The sequence below is a fragment of the Passer domesticus genome, chromosome 2 (genome assembly GCF_036417665.1).
Source record: "Passer domesticus isolate bPasDom1 chromosome 2, bPasDom1.hap1, whole genome shotgun sequence".
Taxonomy (NCBI): Eukaryota; Metazoa; Chordata; class Aves; order Passeriformes; family Passeridae; genus Passer; species Passer domesticus.
Window position 1 is genome coordinate 19,515,870 of NC_087475.1, and position 24,303 is coordinate 19,540,172.

The following is a 24,303-nucleotide window of genomic DNA, read 5'->3' on the forward strand; positions in this document are numbered from 1 at the left end:
TTGGGCTTTATTTTTTTTTTTTCTAGTTAATTTGTGGCTGATGAAAGTTTCTAGACTGACAACTGAAGAGACTGATTTTATTAACAACACCCAACAACCAGTCCAGACACAGACCTGAGTATTACAATCGATTCCAAGCCTTCATGTTTCACATCATCAATTGCATTGCTGTGAAATAGGTGTCAGATGAGACCACCTCAGTACTGCCTATGCAAAGCATGGCAAAGACCTGCCACATTTTTCTTTGAATGTTTGAAAAGAGCTGAACAAGGAGCAAAGCAAGGGATGATTGACTCCAGTCAGTAATCCCTGAATTTGACCTGGAAGGATTTCTTCACAGTTGATTTTGTAATTTTGTTCAGTCCCTGATGGCAGAAACAGAGCTATAAGAGTAGTAGTAGCTTAGTGCCTTATCTCCTGAAAACAGATCTGAGCTTCACCACCTCGAGCAGCAGTTGGTGGTACCCTTTGACCAGCACTGATCACTTTGGACGTGCAGTTCTGAAGTCATAGGCCTCATTACTCATTACATTTTTGCTGAACTGTGCTGTATTACAGCATGCATTTTCATTGACTTACACAGAGCTGTGTATACCTCATGCTTTGCCTCCCTCAGAAATACCTTGCTGTTTTTTCCCATAGATAAATCCACACTAAGCAAGCACTTGCTTCTGCTCCTCTGTGCACGTGCAGCTCATACTGTACACTTCTGCACCAAGTCATGTCACATCCCCTGCTACCTGATTAAGATCAGTAGCTGGGAGTTGATTAATTGACTTTTCAGAAACTCAGCTTGTAAGTTTCCCATCTTTCCCATTATACATGGGGAATAAAATCAGAGCTTAAACAAGCACAAGAAATGGTTCATTTCCTTCCTGAACTCATCACCTTAAATTACTGTGGAGGTCCTTATATGACACCAGGACTTCCCAAATTTTCCCATGGACTGCATCAAAAAATCTCAAGCCCAAACTGAGATTCTTATCACTCAATTCTGAAAGTTTTCCACTGCTGGGGGGCTGGGGACTGTGCCCACAAGCATGTGGCACCCCTCTGGCTCCCATCTTCTCCAGAAGCACAGACATTCACCAAATCTCCAAGGAGAGGAGCCTCACTGCCCTCAGTGGTGTAAAACCAAGGACAGCTTATTGTTGCAGTCAGATGCTTTTAGGAAGCAGTGATAGGATGAAACCCCAAGTCTACATGACCCCACCAAGTCAGCAGCCTCAGCAAAACTCAAGCTTCCCCAGAGGGACTAATTTTGCTTTATAGGAACTGGCTGAAATTAATGCAGCCTCAAATCCATAAGATAAAACTAAGGCACTGCAGAAGCATGCTCACCACCCTCCTACAGGTTATCTGACAGCATTTTTGTTTCCCAGAATGTTCATTACTCACTCCATTTTGATGAAATTCATGACTACTAAAGACAACTCCTACTGATCTCCCTGGATCACAGGTTTTAGCTGCAGTCATTTGAAGAAAAATAATTAAAAAAAACGTTCCAGGCCTGAAAGAATTGCCATAAACCAGCAGTGGAGTGTGGCTATTTGCATGCCAGATTTGTTATGATCTTTATTTTATAAGTTACCATAAATGTTTTTGTCCCCAAATGATCCATTTTGAATTTTTAAGAAGACTGTAGCTTTATAAACTTTGAAACCAGTTCTTAGGATCAAGGAGACTGTTACAAGATGTTGTTCAAAACATGAGCAACATAGTAGCAAAATTATTTTTATTTCCATGGAACACCAACCACCAAATGCTTTATGAAACTAAAAAGATTATGTTCGACCTTGGACTTAAAAATTCAAGTTACAGCTTCCTTTAAATACCGTATCAAAATAACAAGCCTTAATTATTAAACAAACTAATTAGGGGTTTATACAACCAAGGCTGAATCTCTGCAACAGTACAGAATGGTTCTTAATAAAAGAGCTACACTATGGGTGGGGCAAAGCAATAAACGCAGCCCGATTTTTTTGCCTTTATCAATCTCTACATAAAATAAATATTTAAAGGAATATACTCACATGGTGACAAATTATAAGATACACAATTTTTAACTGAAATCTGTCTAAAAACTAGCTTCAAGAATCAAAAGTTTATGTATTGGTGAGCACACCTATTGAAAAAAATGAGAATGGCGACTGATGTTTGAGGCATCTCCAAAGGTTTTATAGTATCCTGTGTCTCAGTACCGGCTCTTATGCTTCTTATCCATTGATACAGTTCTCCAAATAGAGGACATAAATACCATCCAGGTTTTAAAACATTTTATTTGCATATTAAAAAAATTGTGCATTCCAATAATTAAAATCATTTGAACAAAAAAAAAAAAATGGCACTCGATTAACTGCATTTTACAGCTCGCAGGACCTCGGTACAGCTTTGCATTTATTCGTGTTACTCTAGTTTACTGTAGTCCCACCCAAGTTCTTCTTTCATCAACATGCAAGCTCTTTCATGCCACCAGGACCAAAGCCAGACAGGCAGAGGGAAAGGCAGCGCCTTCATTCAGTGTCAGTAGTTCTCTCTATTCTTTTGATGTGAAAGGGGCAGTACAGTCATTTTAAACTTTATCCAACCTCTTTGCATCTTACAAAGTTAAACAGCTAAAAGAAGTAAAATAAGAAGGCAATGCTTGTGGAATGTACAGTGCATAATTTGGAAGGGCAGATTTCATTACGATTCACCCGCTTGCTTCTCCTGTTCAATTGCTAAAAGGGGGGAAAAAACAGAAAAGGAGAAAACACAATGAAAATCGAGAACCTGATATGCATTCACATGACAATTGCTATAAACTGCTAAAATAAATGTATATTTTTTGCTACAGATCAAAACGGGGTGTAGATAATTGTAAATTAAGCTCTGCTGGGCGGTGGGTTCAGGTTTTCGCTGTCTAGCACAGACATAGCCGTGTATCCTCCCTCCACCCGCCGCACCCCGGCTCCCGCCTGCCGCCCCTCTTTGTCTCCTCCCGCCTCCCCCCCTTCATCCTTTCCTCCCTCCCTCCCTGCTGGTCTCCCTCCTTCCCTGCCTGACTCCCTCCCTCCCTCCCTCCGCGCCTGCTCCTCCCTGCCGCCTGCCCTCACTCACTTTCTTTTGAAGGCAGCGGATTTTTCTCTTGCGTCTCTGTCTTCTTCAATTTGGACTTGTCAAATTTCTCGATCTCAGCCATGTCTGGTTTGTCGGACATGTTGGCAGGTGTCTGCGCAGGAGGGGAAGAGCCCCGTTAGCCCCGGCCAGGGCTGCCCGCCGCCCCTGCGGGGCCGCGCCCGCCGCGCCCAACGCGGGGACCCGCACGCTCAAGCTCGCTGCAAGTTAAACGCTTCACCCCCGACACATTTTAAAATAATTCTAATTTTTGGGAAGCGTCTGTAGAATCCAGCATCCCAAGCGTTGCGGTTCGCCGCCAGCCTGCACCGGGGGCAGGTCCCACAATCTGCGCGCCGCGGAGTACAATAGGGGGGACGCGCCCGGCGCTGACCGCGTTTTTAACTCGTTAAAGGAAAATTAATTAAAAAATATAGCCCAGTGGCGGCAACAAATCCGCCTTGGAGCCTCGCACGCCACCGCCCTGCAGCAGCGCGCCCTCAGACAATACCCGCACACGGACAATAGCCCCCTCCCTTCCTGCTCGCCTCCCTCCCACCCCCCCGGACAGAAGCCCCGCGCCCTGCCCTGCCCTGCCCGCAGTCCCCCCCCGGCAGGGGTGCCGGGTTCATGCTGCCGGTGCCGAGGGACCCGGGGGGGTGGCTGGGGGTGCGGCGGGACCCACCGGTGTCGCCGCGCGGTGATGCTCAGTCCCGCCGCTCGCTGCTGCCGCCGCTCCGCACGCCAGTATAAAGGGCGCTCGCTGGCGGGGCGGTTTTATCCCCGCGCCTATGCAAATGATGACGGTGATGTCATTTTGCCGCTTTCCGCGTTTTTCTCTCTCTCTTTTCTTCTTGCTTCCTCCCCCTCCCTTCTTCGCCCAGCCCTCCTTCTCCCCGTGCACACGCGTACACGCACACAAAGCTACACACGCACACAGACACGGGCACACTCAGAGACACAAGCGCAGCTTTCAGCTCGGCTCGTAGCCGAGCATCGCCCCAGTCTCCTCGGTCCCTTCCCCGGCCCCGGCCGACGGGAGACAGCCCCAGGACGGGCCGGGGGCGGGGGGGGCGCGACCACTGTCCCTGGCTCCCAGGCCCCCATCCCGGGGCTGCTGCGTGTCCGGGGCGGGCCGGGCCGGGGGCTGAGACCGGGACAGAGGCAGGGAGCGGGGCCGGGGCAGGGGCAGCCGCCTCCCGCGGCGGCGGGGGGCTGTGCTCGGCTGGAGCCGGGCGGTGGCTGTGCTCCGCGTCCTGCGTGACGCTCTCCCGGTTGAGCAATTTCACCTCGCTGATAACGTTACTCAAATGTCGGCGTTTAGAAGGAAAAGCCGAAACCCTCGTCCCTTCAGAGCTCCGGGAGCTGTCGGCGGCGCGCCCCCCGACCCCCCCGCTGCCTTTGCATCCCGATGCAGGGACAGCGAAATCGCACTGCTGATGCCGCTGCACCCCTGCTGCAGTGGAAGAAGGGAACCACCCCACAACGCCCCCAGGCCAGGCTTTGGTGCCGGGCCAGCAGACAATGGCTCTGGCCGGATGCCGCCGGGCCCTGCCTCCCGGCCCGCTCCCGAGCAGCGGGGCGGCCCCGCCTGGCACCGCCCGGCCCGGAGGGAAACGGGGCTGGGACCAGGGCTGGGCCATGGCTGTGGGGGCCTCGGCTGGGTCTGGGCTGCTGCCTGCCGCCGCTGCGGTGTTCCAGATGTGCTCAGGCTCCCTCGGCTCGGGGGGTTCAGAGGGGCTCCCCGAGCAGCAGTCGCTCCCAGCCGCAGCATCATCCGGCTTGGCGGGCAGCTGCTGCAGGGGAGGGGGCAGAAGGAGTGTATGGGACGCGTGATTCCTGTTTCTGCAAATACGGCACTGGGAAATTACTGAAGTATTCACGTGAAAGATCCGAGAGACGCCGGGGGGAGTATGTGTGCGAGTGCGTGTGGCTGACTGACAGGAGACGGGGAAATCTCTGCGCCTTTGTCTGGCAGCAGCCCTGCACGGGAGCAAAGGCACGCTCGCTTTCGAGGTCGGAGGGGGTACAGGAGCAGGCATGTGGGAATTCATTTAATTTCTGCTCCTTCTGGTGTACTTGAATGGAAACCACGGAGCATATTCCTCCCTGCTCCTTGCCCTCCAGCAGGGTATTCGATGCAAGTGTGATTGATGGTGAATTAAAAGCCCTGAGTCACAAACAGTATTAATACATGCAAGGAGAACTGTAAATACATTTCAGTAAAATCCCTGGGGATGCTGCTTTCTCTGTTTCATGGTTGTCCTCCCCCCCTTGGCTGGCTATTTTTCATAGCATTTCCAGAACTGTATTTTTGAGGAGGTAAAATCTTGTCCCCATGGCAATCCCAACAATACTTTCTATAGTAAACCAGGATTTCCAGTCAGCCCACACTCTTCCTAAAGTTGAGCTCCATTGCATTTGGAGATGTGATGTATAAAGTCTAGTTTCTTCCTGCAGTGCATGAGCACCTCCAAAACTGAGATGAACACGGTGTGAGTCAGGAACTGTACAAGAGTGAAGGCCAAAGGAACATCTCAGGAAAGCAAGGACCAGGAATAGATAATATAATTGGGGTTATTTACATATTTTCATAATAATGGCATAAAAAATGTTCCCAAGGGATCTTCTGTGTTGGATACCAGCTAACTCTGCTAGCTTTTGAGCAAGTTCTGTAAAACGAGGTTATCACCATTTACTGCTTTGATGCTTTAGGGCATTGAACCTCATGACTAGGAATTGTGAAATTACACTGATGATCAGTTCATAAGCATCTCCAATGATGTTACAGACCCAGACTTTCAGCTTTGCCAAAGATTTTCCTGATTTTTAAGTGAGAGTAAATGTAATATAAATATTCTTTAGAATTGTTCTCAGCTATGGATTCTCTAACTTCTCACAGATTTGTCTAAGCAAGTCAGTGTTCACCTGACTTTACTGCAGGAAATGTTCTCTTGAAATCAAAGAACAGCAAATTTTTCTATGACTGGGGTCTGGCTTTTTTTCCAGAATCTTCTTGTCCAGTAGCAACATTACCTTCTTTTCTTCTACTCATTTTGGGACAGAGCCATGGATCCCCCAAATCAGTGTTAAGCCAGAGCCTTAGATGGAGCTTTGCTGCTATCTACAAAGCAGAGTCCACTGCTGAGCTTAGATTCAATTATAGTTCTGAGGTACAGTGACAAAAGTTTTACACTGTTGCTGTTTCTCTGCCTTCCTATACCTTTTTTTTTTTTTTTTTTTCTGGTGGAGTAACCCTGAGGTAGTCACATACCTTAGTAATGTTACATGTACTTTCCGTACCAAGGCAGGATTGTTCTGGTGAAGCAAAATGAATGTTGTTGCATTTTGGTGGTAGGAGGTCAGCCAATTTCTGTAGAATTAATTCCTCTCCATAATGGTTTGCATTCGTGGTGCAGCTAGAGAAATTGCACATCTCCTTGTCCTTTTATGCTTGCTTACGTTTGTTATTATTAGGAGGATGCAAGGAAGATATGTGTTCATGCAAAACTGTCACATGTCAAGTAACTTCTGAGGACAACAAAGCACACTTAGATGGGATAGAGCTGACATCCTCAAGAAACGTCTGAGGCCATGGTTTGTAAAGGATAGATAGCTTAGGAATTCTTAGTTTGGATATCAATGAGCTAATATACATACATACATACATATATATATATATATATATATATATATATATTTAGTGCTTTACTGAGTTTTGTATCAGCAGTTTCTTCCTGTGATTATAAAAAAAAAAAAAACAAAAACAAACAAAAAAAAAACCAACAAAAAAACCCAAAAAAACCCCAACAACCACAAACCCAACCAATCAGTTGAAAAAGTCAACTAATATTTGGTGTTGTAGTACCCTGCTAGACATGTCCTCTATCAGTCATTTGCATGTTAAAGGAAGGCACTTTTCAGCACATTGGTGATTCCATTTGCAAGAAGGAAATTGGACCCTTGCTAACAGTTTTCCTCTTAACACCTTCAAGGGACGAACTGGAGCAAGGCAGCAAGTTCTTTCTTGCCTTCCATGAAATTCACATTGCAGGAAAGGTACTAACTGCTAAACCATAGTTCTTGCATCTAATTTGTATGTTCAAATTTGAAGCCTTACAAAAAACATGAGCATTTCTTCAGGTAAGCACATACTGATCTTCTTTGCTTAAATGTGATATGAGACTTGCTCAAGGCCGTGGAACAGGGGTTTAATCCGATATTTGCAGCTGTCAGTGGAAGTGTCTGTATGTCAAACTCACTTCAGTGGACTTTTCCTTGAACTATGTCTGAAGAATGTTTTGAAACATGATCAGGAGCACAAATCTTCTAACCTTATGCTTATTCTGCCATAGACTTTACACATTTATTTAAAAAAAAAAAGAAGAAAAAAAGAAAAAAAGTAAAGGACAATGGAACACCTATGTGATAAAGCTCCCAAGGTTAATTCTCATCTCAGCTTATTATTAAAAATGGGATTCTAGGCACATAAAACGATCAGTAAACTAAAAATAAACTCTCTATGCAAATTTCTCCATCATATGGGAAATAAATTAAAGAAAGGGAAGCCAAGTGATTGTTTTCCAGGTCTCAGTTTCACATGTGAAATCTTCTTTTCACATGCTTGACTCTCTGAGAGAGGATGCTTTCTCTCACTCCATATACTGCTAGAGGAAACAGGAGCTGGCAGTGAGCCCAAGAGTGTAAGTGAAGAGACAATCCCTTTGGGCAGTCGCTTTCTGCACTGCCTCCCTGCCAACAGCAGCGGGGTGTTGACAGTGACATCAGGGCTTGGGTGTTCAGTTGTTCAAACGCCAGAGCACAATATTTGTGGTGTGCCACATTCCACAAATTGCTACCGACAATTACAATTAAAAAAGGGTAATTGATTCATGGAGCAACGTTTTTAAAAGGAGAACCTTCCCATCCCCCCACCACTCGATTTCAGAAGAGGGATTACAAAATGCTTGTCGTAGCTGGACAGGTTCTGGTGCTAATTGGCTTTACAGAAAGCGACATTTCCTTTTTTTACAGTGCTTGACAAAAGGGGAACTTTGCAACAGGTCATGACTTTCAGAAAGTAGCGGGAGAAGAAAGAGAAGCCAGGCTGAGAAGCTCAGATTGCTGCACAGGAAGCTAAATACCCTCCAGCAGCAGATGCTCCTCTCCCACACCGATCTGCCTGACTCTGTTTTCCCTGCCTTGCCTATACCCGTAAACAATAAATGAAGAGTGCTGAGCCTTTATTTAATGCACACGGAAAGCTGTGGCAACGCAACAGTTTGGAAGCCAGGCAAGGGGAAGGCTACCTGCATACCATCAATAACAAAGCAAACAAAATGCAGGGGGGGCGCTTCAGATGTAATTTCTGGCTTTTCAGTGATGCTAATAATTTATTGCCATCATACTCTGAAATTTCTAATAAATGGAGAAGAAGCAAGAGATGTGTGTCTCAAAGTTTCATAAGGATATCTGTAAGTTTGCAGGGAACCACCAGACTTCCAGTTACTTGTCTTGTGTTTTTCACACAGGGCAGGTAGGTACATGGTTTAGCAGTGGAATTGGCAGTGCTGGGTTAATGATTGGATTTCATGATCTCACAGGTCTTTTCTTACCTCAGTTATTGTATGATTCTATATGTAAACACTATGTTTGAAAGCTATCTCTAGAAACAGTGATTGGGTTGCAAAGTACCTGAGAGAACTGAAAAACAATACCTTAGCATATCTCCTGCCTGACGAAAAGCATCTCTGTGCCAAAGTTTCACAAGTGCTTGCCATCACTTTCTGAATTTTTCAGCAGCTTTCCTCTCATTTATATGAGTAAAAACAATACTTTTGGAAGGATGTAAATGACAATATCAGCATTATGCATCACAAAAGCATGATGAATCATTTCTCCTAGTGCAGCTCAGCAAACCCTTCTTCCCTGCAATGCTAGGTTTCTCCTAAGAAAAACTGCTAATTTTATGGCGTGTGTATGGGTGTCAACAGAGATTACAAACAGAAATTTCAGGCAAATGAAAAGACTGGATTTTTATGCCATCATTGAATATGAGTTTTTTTCAATGCAAAGGTAAAGCTAGATAGGCATTTGAAATACTGTGGTGTCCATTCAACATACAAAAGACAAGGCAGCTATTCTAATCAGCTTTCCATTGAAAAAGGAATGACCGAAGTAAACACTCAGAACGAAACAATGACTAATAGCGGCAAATTGCCTGGGCTATTGTATGGGCTTTGGCAGTCCCCTTCAGGATTGCCAGTCCACTTGCTCTTAAGAAACAGCACAGAAATAAGGAATTACCTGTCAGAGACATCCCTAGGATACCCACATTGCATACTGTACTCTTGGATGAATTTCAGGGTGATAAAATATACCAAGCATCATTAATTAGGTGAATTATATAATTCCAAAGCGGGTCTCCCTCCTTCCACAACCAACATTCGTATGACAAGTTGGCATGACACAGAAGAGCAGTGTAAGTCACTGTGCATGAGCAAACGGAAGGACTTATTTATTTAGCTTGGAAAACGGCACTACCTGTGAGCCACACCTGTGCTATGTGCTCTGTGTGTAGTTATCTCTGAGCTGGCTTTAAACTAGTGGCCACTTGGAACTCACCCCAGGTTTATTGCTTTATGTTGATTTTCTTGGGTGGATTTACCGCTTGTGCTGAATGCTGCTAGCCATATCTGAGGCATTTGCTTTAAAACCATCTTAAGCATATTCAGCTATCAAGCTTCTTTGTGTTTTTGGCTTTCCAAACCCATACAAGTGCAACAATCTTATGTCTCTTGAAAGGTTGTAGGCAGGTGAGGTTTTTCAAAGTTTACACGTGGGTTTATCTATCTATTTATTTTCCAACACTACTCCCTTCTTATTTTAATTTTAGGAGAAAAGAAAGAAAAACAAGAAAATAGAAGAAACTAGGTTTGCCATTTAACAAGATATAAAGATAGCGAGGAGGTCTGCTCAAAACCTGTCTCACATCCTTGACGTTCAATCTGACACCAGGGTAAGGAGTGAGGGATGAAGCTCTTGAGGTAAAGCACATCCAGTAATTTAAACTTTCTTGATGTGATGCTTTCTTTATAGTACCAGTTTGCAAAAAGCAAGGGAGAAGAATTGCTTCTTGTAACTGCCATAAGCCTGGATTTTAGTTGTCTCTGGTGTATTCTGGTGTATTCCACCGGTGTCACAGACTAGGGGAGTGTGTATGTGTGTGTGTGTGTCTGTGTTGCAGGTTAACCTTCTTGAGGATGAAAGGCACAGCTCCCACAGCATCTCTCATCTCACAGCTCTCTTATCACCTGACAAATGTGTCCTTGGCCCCCACGCAGTTCCTGAAACTTGCGGGTCTTTTTCTCTCACATTTTTTCTTTTAAATTGGAGGGGAATTACAATGTCTAAGTGTAAACAGAGGTGCGGACTGGCAGGGACATCTGTTGTAGCAAAGTCACACATGCAGGTTGTGTGGGTTGAAAATGACCCTGTGCTTGGTAGGTAATCAGAATTTTCTCAGCTTATATCACTGTCTCACTTTTTCAAATCATCTCACCTGGACTAGTTTTGCTCTTGAAACCATTAAATCCGACTGGCAGGGGGCTCAGGAATGCACCACTTTGCCCATAGGAGATTTCAGGTTATTCTACACAGAAAGGTATGGACCAGTGCTAGAGATTAAACAGTGATAAAGCTTGTGATTTTTGTTTTTAAAGTGTTAGGCTTAGAGGCATACACCCACAGACATGGCTGATGGCAAAAAAAGTAGTGGTGGGAACAGATGGAGCAGTGTCCATTTTCCCTTGCAAGAAGAGGAGCTTTCAGCTTTACTCACAGCTTCTGATGATAACAGGGTCTGTGGCATCTCAAGTTTCACCTCATGCTCATTATCTTAGATACAAGTTTGTTTATGTCTAACAGAAACAAAAGATTCCCTGGCATGTTTTAAGGTTGGTAGGAAGTTACTACACACATGAAAAACAACAACAGTAGCACTAATATCTATTGACATATGGATTTTTGCCGAGATATGTCACTGCAGGCAGGCAGGCAGGCAGGCAGGCAGAGCTCATATATGCAGAAAGGTGTACAGCTACCTTGAACCTGAATGCAAGCTATCACACAGAAGGAGATAGAGTAAAAATGTGTAGGTTGCAAAATTTTTTGAGTCCATGGTCGTTTGCTATTGATATTAATAAGGGTCCAACTTCCATTTATCACAGTTACTCATTGTGGTTACTCATTGTGCCTTATACAGAACAGATGTGAAACTGAGCACCTCTCAAGTCATAGCCTCGTGGTACTCAGACGATTGTCTCCCTTACTTTTACTTTTATTTCACAGCAGTGGTCTTCATGAAACACACATTCTGGGATAAGAAAGAGGAGCGTCCCTGTAGACTGAACTAGATGTGAGAGTTGGCTGTCTCTGCCCACAAATGACGTGTTTGCGTGCAGACCCCGTGCTGCTCAAGCAGCGTTTGTCCACTCTTGACCAACTGCTGCCACCAGTGGGCTGTGGTTTGTATCGACACACTGTTGTTTGATGTTACACGTCCGCAATGCTTGCCATAATAGCGGAAATATTCCAAGAATCCAGGTCTAAAATCAAGCCATGCCTGAACAGGACAGCTGGAGGGAGACGTGTACTAGATGGAAAGTTTAATTTCTCTCTCAGCAATACACACTCAGCATAGATGTTAATTTAGACACACCCTCAAGTTCCTTAAGGGATCACTTTCCCACAATAAACTTTACACTGCATCTGCTAATGTTAGTCCTGCCATTGCTTAGTCCTAACTTTGGTTATTTGGAGGGAATGTGATTATAAACTGTGAGGTTCAAATTTTATTGGGGATTGCTCTGGGTTTGCACATAAGATTGAACATCAGTATTCAAGAAAACACAGGCTTTAGACACTGAAGGTCTAAAATGATCCATACATGCTTCAGGAGAAGCAGGCACATAAGCTGCTTTGAGAACCCAGTGCTTTGGCTTGACTAAGTTTATCAAAGATCTAGAAATTGCATCACTCCAGAATTCCTTAGTGTTTGATCAGACCATGACTAACTTACAGCAGAGCCCTGACTCCTCAAAAAATATGTTTGTTTCTACCATTTCTGTGAGAATGGTGCCAGAGATTGTGGAGATGATAATCCTTATATATATGTACCTACAGCATGCATATATATATATGTGTGTGTGTGTGTATGTATATATTTATAATATATGTATAGTACAAAATATAGCACACATATTATATATATATACTGTAATACAAAACATAGAATACGAAATATGTAATACATATGCAACATAAAATGCAGCATAATATACAGTACATTTTTAATGTAATATGATAATGTAGTATACCTACAATATTATATTACATCATGCTATATTGACTCAATGTTTTAGTTATATTTCTTAGCCTGTGTGTCATTCACATTAACATTTTTTACCTTGCTGGAAAGGTTTACCCTACTCAGGCAGTAAGGGTTAATGTTGCACATCCAGTTCACACACCACAAAAAAAGCATCAAAGGTAATGGAGAATCTTTCCTAGTTGGATGTGTTACTGGCATGGGCAAAATTATTTAAGAGGAAATAATTCAGGGTCCTCAGCCAAAATGGATTTCCTGATAAGCTGCATCATTGTGGAGCATCCCACCCCTCCTTACTGCACTGGGGGTAGCAGTATGCACTGCACAGCCCACAGTTTGCTCAGCTCTCCCATCTGGATCCCAGGAGCATCCACTGAGGCACACGTTTTCACCCATTAAAAGAAGATACAGAATTGAAACACAGCCCTGCAGTGGGTTCATGCACAAAATTGTTGTTCACATGCAGCTTACAGCTATCACATCTTTGCTATGAAGTTGAAAAATCTCAAATTTGATTCAAATTCTTCAAAAGAGTGAGGGACTAGGACTCTGTAAATGTGGGCTGATTTCATTGCTGAGTGAGTAATGAATTACAGTGGTCTAAAGAGACTCTCTCCTGCTGATCCTGGGGCAGTCATTGCAAGAACTACATTTATCACTTGCTGGTGGGCAAAACAACTGTTCCAGTTCTGCAGTGAGTCTAAACCCATCTTTTTGTCCTATGTTTGCAACTCCAACACACTGCAATGAGGAAGACTCTGGCCATTAAGGAAATAATAGTAATAATAGGTAGTATTATAATAATACTAATAGTTAGGTGGTATGCTTTTTTTTTTCTCCTAAGATTCATTAATATAAGGATTCTAAAATTATATCTTCTCTCCCAGAGTAATATGAGGTTATATCAAAAAAATGGGAATGCCACTCTGATAGCAGGAGGATGGTACTTAGTTGTCTGTCTCAATTAATCCATAGAATACTTCAACAAGAAATGGAAGAGTCTGTTGGCTTTTGTTCAAACATCTTTCTTGAGCCCATACCACTGGGCACAATTGCTTCAGCATCACCATCCATCTACAGCATATGGGATTCCAACTCCATGGTTATGTGCTCCATAAATAACTTGCTTTGGATTTGCTGACTTTGCCAATAGCTGCTGTTTACACTGGACTTAGAAAAGAAGACAATTTATTTTGAAGATGAAACAAAGACTTTGAAGACTAGTTTTGTCCATTTTTAAAAGCTAACATCAACAGAGGCAAAGATGAAACCCTACAATTTATGGTGTTTTTCCTTCCTTAGGGAAGAGAGGAAGAGCAAGAAGCATGAAGGGAGTTAAGAGGAAGTGCTGAGGATTTTTAGTTTCCTGTTCTTAGTAAGAATGAGAGACCCAGTGATGAACAACCTGCAGTAGGAGAGATGAGCACTCACTTGTTTTTAATTTAATTTTCAATACTCTAAGTCAGTAAGTCACCCCAAAAGCTTTGAAGAAGAAGAACTGATAGGAATCCACATAATCTCATTACAGTCAGCTGCTGAGCAAGTACTTTGGTGGGTAGACTGCATTGCATATGTTTTATCTAATTGAACATTTGCATGGCTTTCATTAGCTGAACTGTAATTGGAGTTCTAACATATGCTCAGAAAATATTCTATTATGTGTTGATATTGCTTCTGGAAAATATTAAGAAGATGCTCCCTAACACATTAGAATGCAAGGTCTAGTAGAGCAGAGATTAAACAAGAATAGGTAGCTGCTTTATTAAAAAAAAAAAACCAAAACAAACAAAAAAACCCAAAAAAACCCCAAAAAAACCCAAAAAACAAAAACAAAAACCCACAAAAAAACCCCACAAAAAATCCCCACAACTTATGGGAAACATATTTTATGGGGACTCTGAACTCAGTGAGGAAAAATAGTGCCATAGATTAGAAACAGCAGGAAAAATAGGCTGGAGGTAAATATGGAGGTCTGAGTACAGTAAGTGATCAATGTGGCAGAGTTGCAAGAGCCCATGCAAAGACTGAGATATGGATGCTTCTGCATTATTGATGTGACAAGTCCACTGTGAATTGGAGTGAGGCATGAGGCTTTGTACTCCTTCAGAAGAACAGACCTCAAATGAGCATTTGTTTCATAGCACTTTTCATGAGCTTTACAAAACTCTTCTCCTTGATACCTAGCAGGAATCCACATAGTTAATTTTTAGTTGTATGAGAAATCTTTTTACCAGCAGCAGATGCCTGGTGTTCCACTCTCACTGGAGATCTGCTTTTGCTATGAGGGCAAGTGATAAACAGATATCTCCAGTTATTCTCTATGTGTCATTCATTACCTTTATCAAATCTTCATCAGGATGCTTTTTATTGTCTTCTTTTGAGAGTAACCAGTGCAGCCCAACCAGGTTCCATTGCGATGGATATTTGTCATGGTTTTTGAGACTGCCTCTCTGTTTTCTAGGCAGAGAACAGAGCAAAGCGTGGTGACCATGGTTCCGTCACACCAATGGTGCCACCTTGTTTGGCTAGCCAGAGTGATATTATTGCTACTGAATGCTTAGGCAGTTGTCCCAGATGAGAGCAAACTGGTTATTAATTTAATGGCTTGATGAAGTTTTCAGAATTATTGATTACTTTTGTATTACTCATTGGCTCCTGTGTACTGTTTCCCTTTCTAGAGCTTCTGAATGAGATGGAAAATGGCAGCAAGTGGTCTTTACTGCAATTCAAACCAGTCCTCCTTCCTTCTGTGCATCTGCATCTGCTTTTCACCAGTTTTACAATCATGCTTTTAAAAGTAATGCCTAGGAAACAAAACACAATAAGGGAGAAAATAAATAATACCATGAAACAGAGAGTTGGTGTTTGCAGGGGATACTGTTTTGCCAAGGTAAGGCCAAGTGGAGCTGGGCATGAGTTATATTAATGCACTTATGAATGGATTGCTCAAAATGAGCTATCCTATGTCATTACACTTTGGGCAATTTTTTGGAGCTCAGCAGTTTGATTTTCCTTTGCCTTTAATAATTGAAACTAGACACAGACAAAGAAGTTACATATGGAACTGTTCTTTTTATTTCAGCCATTGAATCTTTAGAATATCCAAAGTCCCTTTTGATTTGGGGAAGATAACACAGAAAGTCAGCCAGCATAAAAAGTCATTTATACTTATTAATCTGGGTAGTTGCCCATCTGCCCCCGGCATCTACAGTAACTCAACTTGAATTTAAAATCTTAGGATTCCATTATTTCTTTTGCACCAGCTAAGATATGCTATGGATATTATCTAAATTAGTATGCCATTACCATTTGTCTTTGTCCTGTGGTTTGGTGCCAAAATAGGTCAGTTTGGTGGCCATCCCCTAAAATCCCAGACTATAAGGTAGGCTGAGGGTGTGCAATATCAGCTGAGATGGGGAAATCAGAGATTTACTTTTGATGCTTCTAGTCAAAACTGTCTCAGGGAGACAAAGCTGCTGTTTTCAATTAATGGGCAAAGGAAAGGAATGAAAGATTAAGGAGTGATTTGGTAATGAAGAAAGAATGTAGTAAAGAGTGAGACTGATCAGTCTGCGTCAGAGAACTGATTAATTATTTTCTGACACAAAGTTTTGACCCAAGCTTTTTTTTTGGGGCAAGATTTCAAGAGACACTGTAAAGTGATTTTGTGTATATAAATGGGTATTTTGGATAATTTTTCTTTCAGCATCTTAAATACTTTATATAATCTGCCACTTTTCAAATGATGTATTAAAGTACCCGTGTGGTTGCATACTATCAGTGCTCCTCTGAGTTTTTACAAATACATTATCAGAATCAGCTGGATGAAATCCAGCCTGCCATAATCCAGATGCCAAACATAGGCAATGCTTCACTGAACATTTCAGTATGCAGCCTGGAGAGCAGGGGAGAGAGCGAAATTTGCCTTAATGTTGCTACCATACTTGTCCTGAGGGACAAGCTCCCTACAATGGGAGCTCAGGAAGCTGCAGGGGAATATGTGGTGTGCTTGTAGTTGTGTTTCCTGGATTAGACTTGGAAGGGACCAGAGGCATCTCCCAGAGGTGGTGCCTTCCACGGGTGCTCAGGGGGACACCAAACCCCTCTGTCCTCCACTTGTGATGTCACCTGGCCCTTTGCAGAGCAGAGGTGCAGCACGTGCTAGTGCCTGCTCTTTGTACTCTGGCACCCAAGACAGGGCAACCTCCAGGTAGATGGAGCTACTCACACCCTATGGGGTTAAAATTTTAACATACTAGGAGACCCTCTTGAACCTCATCTCTCCTTCACACCATGGGCTGAAATACATTGCACAAGCATGAGTGCAAGGGGCATGGCTTGAAACCACTTAGCATGGGACAAGGGGCAAGAGGGGGCATGGCTTGAAATCACAGATCTTCCATTCCCCAGACAATTGCTGTACCTCCTAGGAATTGTCTCAGAAGGTCTTATTTCCTACCACTCTGCCATCTAGTTGGTGATGTCTATCTGCCTTAATATGGGGTGAGACATAAATAGTAATAAGTAAGTGGATACTAAGTATCCACAATCATGAAATAAAAATTTCTGAGCAAATGAGTGGCTAAAACTTAAACCTCTCTATGAAATTTTAAGGAAAATGAGAAAACATCTTATGCCTTTGAGTGCCAAAAGGTAAACTCTGTGAGAACTTAATCACACTAGTTAAGACAGATGAAGACAGGAGTGGCATTCAAGCTAAGGGAAGACTGAGTTAGGCAGTGAGGTTGAGATAAATGTATTCAAGCAGAATCATTCTGATTAAATATGACAACATATTTATGGAAAAAATAAAAGTAATAACTTAATGGGTTCTTCAAAGAATGTGGAAGAGACAAGAGAGATCTCTGAAAACCTGTAAAGGTCAAAGGCCACACTAATTTTTAAATGGTGGGATACAGAAACAAAGCACCATAATATACTTAACAGTCTAACTTCAAGCCTCAGAAAAAAAGATTAAATACCCAGAAGATAACATCATTATAAAGAACTGCCAACAAGGATCAAGCCAATCCTGTTTCTTTCTTTGGATAATGGGAAGGCAATAAGTGTAAAATATCCTCACTCCCTTAGGGCCCATGAGACCACTCCTGTTCTTGTAACCAGATTGAGGAAATATAGCTAGGATGGGAAACCCCTACAAAACGTGTCCACTAAAAGTAAGAATCAGCAATCAGTCCTCTGTCAAGGTGAGAGGTATTTTGTGAGGGGGACTTTTATTAGCAGCCTGGCAGACAGTCTTTTTCAAAAAAATGGAAGTGACTTGGAAAACTTAGTCTCACGTACAGAAAAAATGGACACTCCCTGATTCCCCCTGAAAGCATCGCAGAGGATGCGAGTCATCCCACCTAAATCTGTCTGCAGCTGTAGCCCAGACTCTTCCCACAACCAGGGCAACAGTCTTAGATGATTCAGCCAATCCAAGGATAGAGGTTGAGGAAATGAATCACTCTTCACTCTTGACCTTAATTTAAAGAAACCTTGGATAGAAGTGCTTCTCTATGTTTTATACTTGGCCATTTGCAGACATTCTGGAGGGATAGTGGCTTCCAAAATATTGATAATTCGGCTATTGAAGAATTATAAGGATGATTGTCCTTTTGGCATGGAAAAGGTGGATGAACAGAAGAACATTATGCATTGAGAGCCAGGAGAGACACCTTTGCTACCCCACAGGGTTTTCCATGCAGCCTTTCAATGCTATGTTACGTTTTGAAAGTCTTAAAAAAAATAAAAAATTCTGTCACATCTCATCTCTGAGCTCAATGAAGCCTAAACCCACAGCACACACTGAAGTGGGGTCTGGGTTGCTAAGGTCTGGGATTAATCAAGTCTTTTGGCCTTTCACTGCAAGACATTGAGGTACCAGAGCATGTCCAGAGAAGGGCAACAGAGCTGGTGAAGGGTTTGGAGCACAGGTCTTATGAAGAGCAGCTGAGGGAGCTGGGCTTGTCTAGCCTGGAGAAAAAGGTGGCCGAGGAGATACCTTATCACTCTCTACAACCACCTGAAAGGAGGTAGCCGCTGGGTGGGGGTTGGTTTCTTCTCCCAAGTCACACACAACAAGTCATGCCATAGGACATTTAGATTGGATAATAAGAAAAAATTCCTTACGAAATGGGTGAGGAAATCAAGCATTGTAATGGGCTGCCCAGGAAAGTGGTTGAGTCATCATTCCTGGAGATATTGAAAGGATGTGGAGATACGGCCCTTAAGGAACACAGTTTAGTGGTGGGTTTGGCTGTACTAGGTTAATGGTTGGACTGGATGATCCTAGAGATCTTCTGCAATGTGAATGTTCAACTCAACGATTCCTGCTGGTTGGCAGCACATCTGAGCCCAGTGCACAGCCATGCCCACCCCCCACTCTGAGCCCTTACAGCTTCCTGACCACAGCCCCTCGTGGCTTCTCGCTCCACTCACAGCAGCAGTTGCATCAAGGTGCTTGTGTCCCACTGCACCATCACCCTGACACCACCAAGACCTTCAGTGAAGACAGAGGACAAGTCAGTGCTGGTGCAATGACCATGATTTTAGGCACAAGCAGCTTTTTGAATTGGGTTAAAGGACTGGCTTCTCCTCTGCGTTTGGTTGGAGACTGAAATCGCAGCATGGGCGAAGATCACTGAGACCAGGAGTGACATTGCACAGCTGAGGTCCCTTGGTCATCCCTCTGAGGTCCCTTGGTCATCCCCAAGTTCCATCCCTCTTTTTTTTGAGGAAAGGCTTTCTGTGGTGTCTGTCCTGGCTCAAAATGCCCCAGTATGTAAACCTGTTTGCTTCATAATATAATTATCATATAATTTTCATACTGTTAAAGGAATGAGCAGAAACTTACATCTTATTAACACATGCCAATAATTAATCAAGAAAGATACTTACATGTTTTATTCCCTAATCCATATTTTAAAGCTTTGTCACAGCCTCTCACAGGACAATACACTTTCTCCTGTGTATTTGGCAGCAGTCTTTGAAACAATGAGGAAATGTGTTGTTCCATTACAAAATACTTAAAACCTATGTCCTGATAGAATATGAAAGCAAATGTCTAAACATATTCTTGTATTTTTTTTCAATCCAGCTGTAAGGGGAAATTGCTTTCTCAGGCAGACAGCCTACTACTGCTGAGATCCTTGAAAGGCTCCACATCCTGAGGGAAGTTGCATTTAAAATTAGCACACCTGCCTCATGTGTCATCCAGGCAGATCCTGTTGCAGGAAAAAAATTAGATTAATAGTCTGGAAAACAGTAGTTAAATCTTTAATTTTGTCTTGTGAAGACAGAAAGTGATTCCTGGGGCAGGATATGAAGTGTATAATTTTGACAAAGTCCACTCACACCAGTTTGAATATTGGCTGATGCTTTGTAAGGTGCTATGAACTTTAGATTTTTTTTTTTAAAGCATGTTGTTTTGTTCTTTAATATTTTGTATAAATATTGCAGAATCAATGGATCTCTACTTCTGTTGAAAGAAGTTTCTTTATATCTTGCAGTTCCATGAGGAAAAAGAAAGTGAATCCTAGTTTATTGTAGAGGTCTCAAAAATAATGAAAAGCCAAAAGTTTCAATACAATAAACCATTGTCAACCATGCAGTTTTATAAATTGGTATATGCACATTCATGTGCATACGCTTGTGTGTTTTATTGCAAAGTGGCACAAAACAAAGCATGGCTCATCTTTTCTCATGGATGCCACTCTTTGCTTGATTTCTGTTCTTCTCCAAGCCTTCTCACACATTCCTAACTGTTCCGTTTTCTTTTTCTTTGCATACCTGCCAGATTCTTCCTCTGCCCACAGAAAAATTTCTAGCATGTCTGTCACTCTTTATATAGTTTCCAGCACAACTGTTCTTGCTTGCTTAGTTTTCTAACAATCATAATAGATCAGATTTGAAAGTACAGTGATGCATAAAAATAGTGATAAACTAAAAAATACCAAGGTATGACATACAAAGCACATACACTTTTATTTCTTTCCATTTCTATGCAAAAATTCTTGCTTCTCTTTATTTTCCCTGCTTGCATGACCCCTTCAGAACTGCAGCAGCCAGCAGTACTCTGCTGAATTCATTGTACATTCCTTTGCCACCTCTGCATGACCTTGTCACACTGAGCTTTGAGCCATGCTGGCTGAGCTGGATATTTAATGGCTCCCCATATCCGTTTTGAGAAAGAAACTGAAAAGGAAGTAGGGAGTGCAAAAGAACATTTTTTTCTTTCTTTCTCTTCTCTCCTTGGCCTCCCCTCCTTTCCTGCCCCCTTCCCCTTTTAGGAATGTATTGCATACTAAGTCACGTAGTTCCTGGGGGGGATGGGGGGTGTGGGGAGAAGTGTCCTTAAAGATATGGTTGGGGTTTATTTTCTTAAGCCAGCTGTTTAAATAGTTAGTCATCCAAAGTTAGTCACTCCAGCCTCCCTCTGTGCAGCCACAGGGGGAAATGTGCACCTCCAAAGGCCAAAGACCCTAAGAGTAAGGTAAGTGTCTACAGCACTCAGATAAATCCTCAGTGGAAGTACCTGTTTCTCATTGTTGGCCATAACCTGAGCCAAATTTATTCATTTAAACAAAGGGAAGTGTACCCCCCACTCAATATACCAGGAAGAAATGCAGTCCTGATGTGAAATGAGTGAGGGGCTGCCAGAAATAAGATGGTTGATCCTTTGGTGGGTGCAGCTGATATTACTCATGTCTTAACATCTTAAGTGGGGTGGTTATATGTGCTTTAGCAAGGTGCAAAAGTAGACATTTGGTCCAAACAGTATTCTTACAAAGTCACAGCATGACAGGTTAATGCATTGCCATAGCTGAGGACGACTGTGGTTTTCTTCCATTTCCTTGACTGTATTTACTCATTCCACTTGCCTGAAGGATTGCTCCTGAGGTTTTTGGCTGCAGATTTGAACTATATACTATGTTTGTTGGACAGACATTGTAATTAATGGGTAATATTTGTTTTCAAAAGAAAATCTTTAGCTATTTTCCTTCCTCTAATATTTCTTTAAAAAAGGAAAAGGATTAATCTTGACACAATTTTTCTGGGAAAGCTAGAGTGGCAATATGATGATGTTCCGGATAAACAAGGGAAAATAAACTCCTTCGGGGAAGTAGGTACATGTTTCAAAATAGTTAGAATTTTAAAAAAGAATTAAAAAGGGAAGTCAACCTGGCAGTAATTTGCATATTAAATATGATGTGATCTCCAAAAGAATTTAGTAATTTGCTTGACTTTAAGCACATGGTTAGTCTCACTGTCTATTCACATGCTAAATGTAATACTTATGCACTTCATTAAACATAGACTTACTGCCAGAAATTGTCACTGTAATTAGATTGTTACAGCTGTGCATATTTGAACCTTACAGCATAATTTCCCTGATTAGCATAATAATTATTAAGGGCACCTTCTTTCAGAAAATGCAACTGTTTTTTTCAAGTTGTTTTTAGTAAAAAACAGTTTTTGCACAGACTGGGAGAGTACGTTTTACGATGTTGAGAAGTCATGCTGCCATATTTTTAGGGAAACACCGCACTCTGCTGGTGAAAACTCTTCTTCTCTCTTGTGGCACTCTGGAAAGGCCTTGGGAAAGAAGCAGTGATTCTGGTGAGCTGTTAATACTTTTTAACCAAGGATGTGTATGTCTGCAGCATCCTTATAAATGAATAAATGGGAACAGGTCTTTTTTCTCTCTCTACTTCTTACTCTCTAAAGAATAGCCAAAAGTATATAGATATTCTGCAATATTTCCTGCTGTAAAGAACATGTGACTATATGATAAGCGCAGCTTGGCTGTCCAAGCTATTTGCAGGGCTCCATAGAAAGTTCAGTGTCAGAGCTAACCATCTTTTGCCATTCCCTGATGCAAATCCCACAGATTGAATTTCTGGTTAGAAATAGGAGCAGTCAGTAGGGCTCAGCCCCAAACCTGCTCTTCTAAGGTGAGTCCTTTCTCTCTTCATTGCTCGTATCATCTCTCTCTCGTCTCTGTTTTCTGACTCCTGGCCATTAGATGGCGAGCGTGACTATCATCTGCTTCCCGCGTTCATGTCCTCTGGTGGCCAAACTGCTTGTGTGCCCTCGCTCCTAAGAGACCCTGTTCTTGTCCCTCTCTGCCTTTCTCATCTATAGCAGCAGTACTTTTGCAGGGTCTGGTTGTAAAGCCTGGCAGTGCTTTACAAGGAAGAAGGGAATTGTTTGTGTTCAGAGGGACATCGTTGTGTTGGCACAAGAAATGTGCCCTCCAGCTGGAAGCAGCAGCATTCCATTGACACTACTAGGAGCCCTCCTGTGTACAGTTTTCTTTCCAGTTTCCCACAATTGCTCCAAGTGGCAGGGCTCTGGCTGGCATTCTAGAGGCACTGGGTTAGCTTTGTAGCTGTGAACATTAAAAGTCGCAGGTAAATCTATTTATAGCCAAGATTCCAGTTAAAGCTGATATATGATGCAAAGTCTTTTAGTTGAGAATCTGTCACCACTCTCCCTTTTGGCAGGGATTTGAAGCTTGTCAGATGAATCGCTCTGAGGCCAGTTGTTGACTTTCTCCATATTATAATCCTTAAAGAAGTGTCCTGATCCAGCAGAGATGGGTTTGTCCTTAGCCACAGTCTTTTCTGCCCCTTCCTGGCTGCAGAGTTGCCATGAGAGCACAGAGGTTCCTTCTGCAGGAGGTGTTCACCAGCATCTCCACCGAGGTGTGGTCACATCTGGTCAGCTGCAGGAGCCCATGCCCACAAACATCCTGCTCAGGATCAGTAACTGGGTGCAAAGCTGCAGGCTTTGTGCAGCTCCTGGATCCATGCTGGAGGCGTTTGTGCTTACCTGTCTCTCCAAAATGTGCCTTTTCTCCTTCTCATAAAAGAAGACCAGAGCTGCAGAGTGTGACCTGCCCACCAAAAGGAAAAGAGATGAAGGTCAGGTGAGGCTGGAGGTGAGAAAGGACCCTGCACCCAGGGAATGTGCTGGAGTTTGGTTGAAAGGGGAGGTGAGACAGAGAAACATCACCCTGTGGCTCAGAAGAGAAGCTGCCTTATACAACGAGAAAAAACTGAAACTGTAACGCCATTTCTAATTTTGGCATTTTTAAATTCTTGAAGGCTCCGCCTTGTAATTTGGTTCCCTTATACTATCTCTGTCTGTACTTCTAGGTCCATGCTGTGAGGAAATGAATCAGCTGTTATGCCATTTTTAGGGGGAATTTCCCCTGACTGACTTTATGATTTGTTCTGATGGGTGTTTGTCATATTAACACATAAATAATGCTATCAGTTGCTAATATATTTAAGGGAAATTATTTTTATAAGGTTTTGATTTGTTTTACACACTTTTGCCATTGATAAAGGGTTTATGTTGTGATCTTAAACCCTGGAAGTCTATGCAGTTGTGGAGTATTTCTGGTCTTTGATGCCCTTAAATATGACACCTTCTTGTTCTTCTGAGTGGCTGAGGGAGTGATGAGGAATCCACAAAGCAGATAGGTAATGAAAATAATCTTTCAGAGAGGGTGAAACTCTGCTTCTGGGGCAAGTAAAACACAAGGAAGGCAAGTCAGAAGTCTTTCTATTACCTGTGTCATTACTTGGTAGCTATCAGCAATGGTTATAGAAATAGATTTTACATTTTTTAGTGTCACAAGATGACATTAGGTAACATGCATTATTGAACTGCCCTATAACCAGAATTAAAAATAAGAAATTAAAATAATCAATCACAGGAGCATGGATTTTGCAAAATGTCTTGCTCCAGAAAGTTTGTCAGAAGGACAACATCCCCACTGGAAAGGGGACAAAATACTTTGAGAGAAA

At 42.6% G+C, this 24,303-nt stretch overlaps 1 protein-coding gene and 1 long non-coding RNA gene across 2 annotated transcripts in view; one reads left to right on the forward strand and one right to left on the reverse strand.

The window, feature by feature from the left end:
* Nucleotides 1-2,261: 2,261 nt before the first annotated feature.
* On the reverse strand, nucleotides 2,262-3,903 carry TMSB4X (thymosin beta 4 X-linked). The gene is made up of 3 exons (XM_064407691.1): nucleotides 3,782-3,903; nucleotides 3,100-3,211; nucleotides 2,262-2,720 (listed from the first exon to the last, which is right to left on the reverse strand). Exons 2-3 carry the CDS (start codon nucleotides 3,197-3,199, stop codon nucleotides 2,686-2,688), a joined length of 135 nt encoding a protein of 44 aa, XP_064263761.1. The 5' UTR covers nucleotides 3,200-3,211; nucleotides 3,782-3,903; the 3' UTR covers nucleotides 2,262-2,685.
* A 16,952-nt stretch (nucleotides 3,904-20,855) lies between these two features.
* Nucleotides 20,856-24,303, forward strand: part of LOC135293477 (uncharacterized) — a 37,375-nt gene continuing 33,927 nt past the window's right edge. The window contains exon 1 of the long non-coding RNA XR_010355593.1: nucleotides 20,856-20,978. This is a non-coding gene — a long non-coding RNA (uncharacterized LOC135293477). The remainder of the gene's footprint in view (nucleotides 20,979-24,303) is intronic.

Bases quoted from the DNA above. Each gene is read 5' to 3' on its own strand.
- TMSB4X (XM_064407691.1), bottom strand. From the start codon at position 3,199: ATGTCCGACAAACCAGACATGGCTGAGATCGAGAAATTTGACAAGTCC. The intron at 2,721-3,099 runs GTGAGTGAGGGC...CCCCCCTTTTAG, and splicing joins TCCGCTGCCTTCAAAAGAAA to CAATTGAACAGGAGAAGCAA.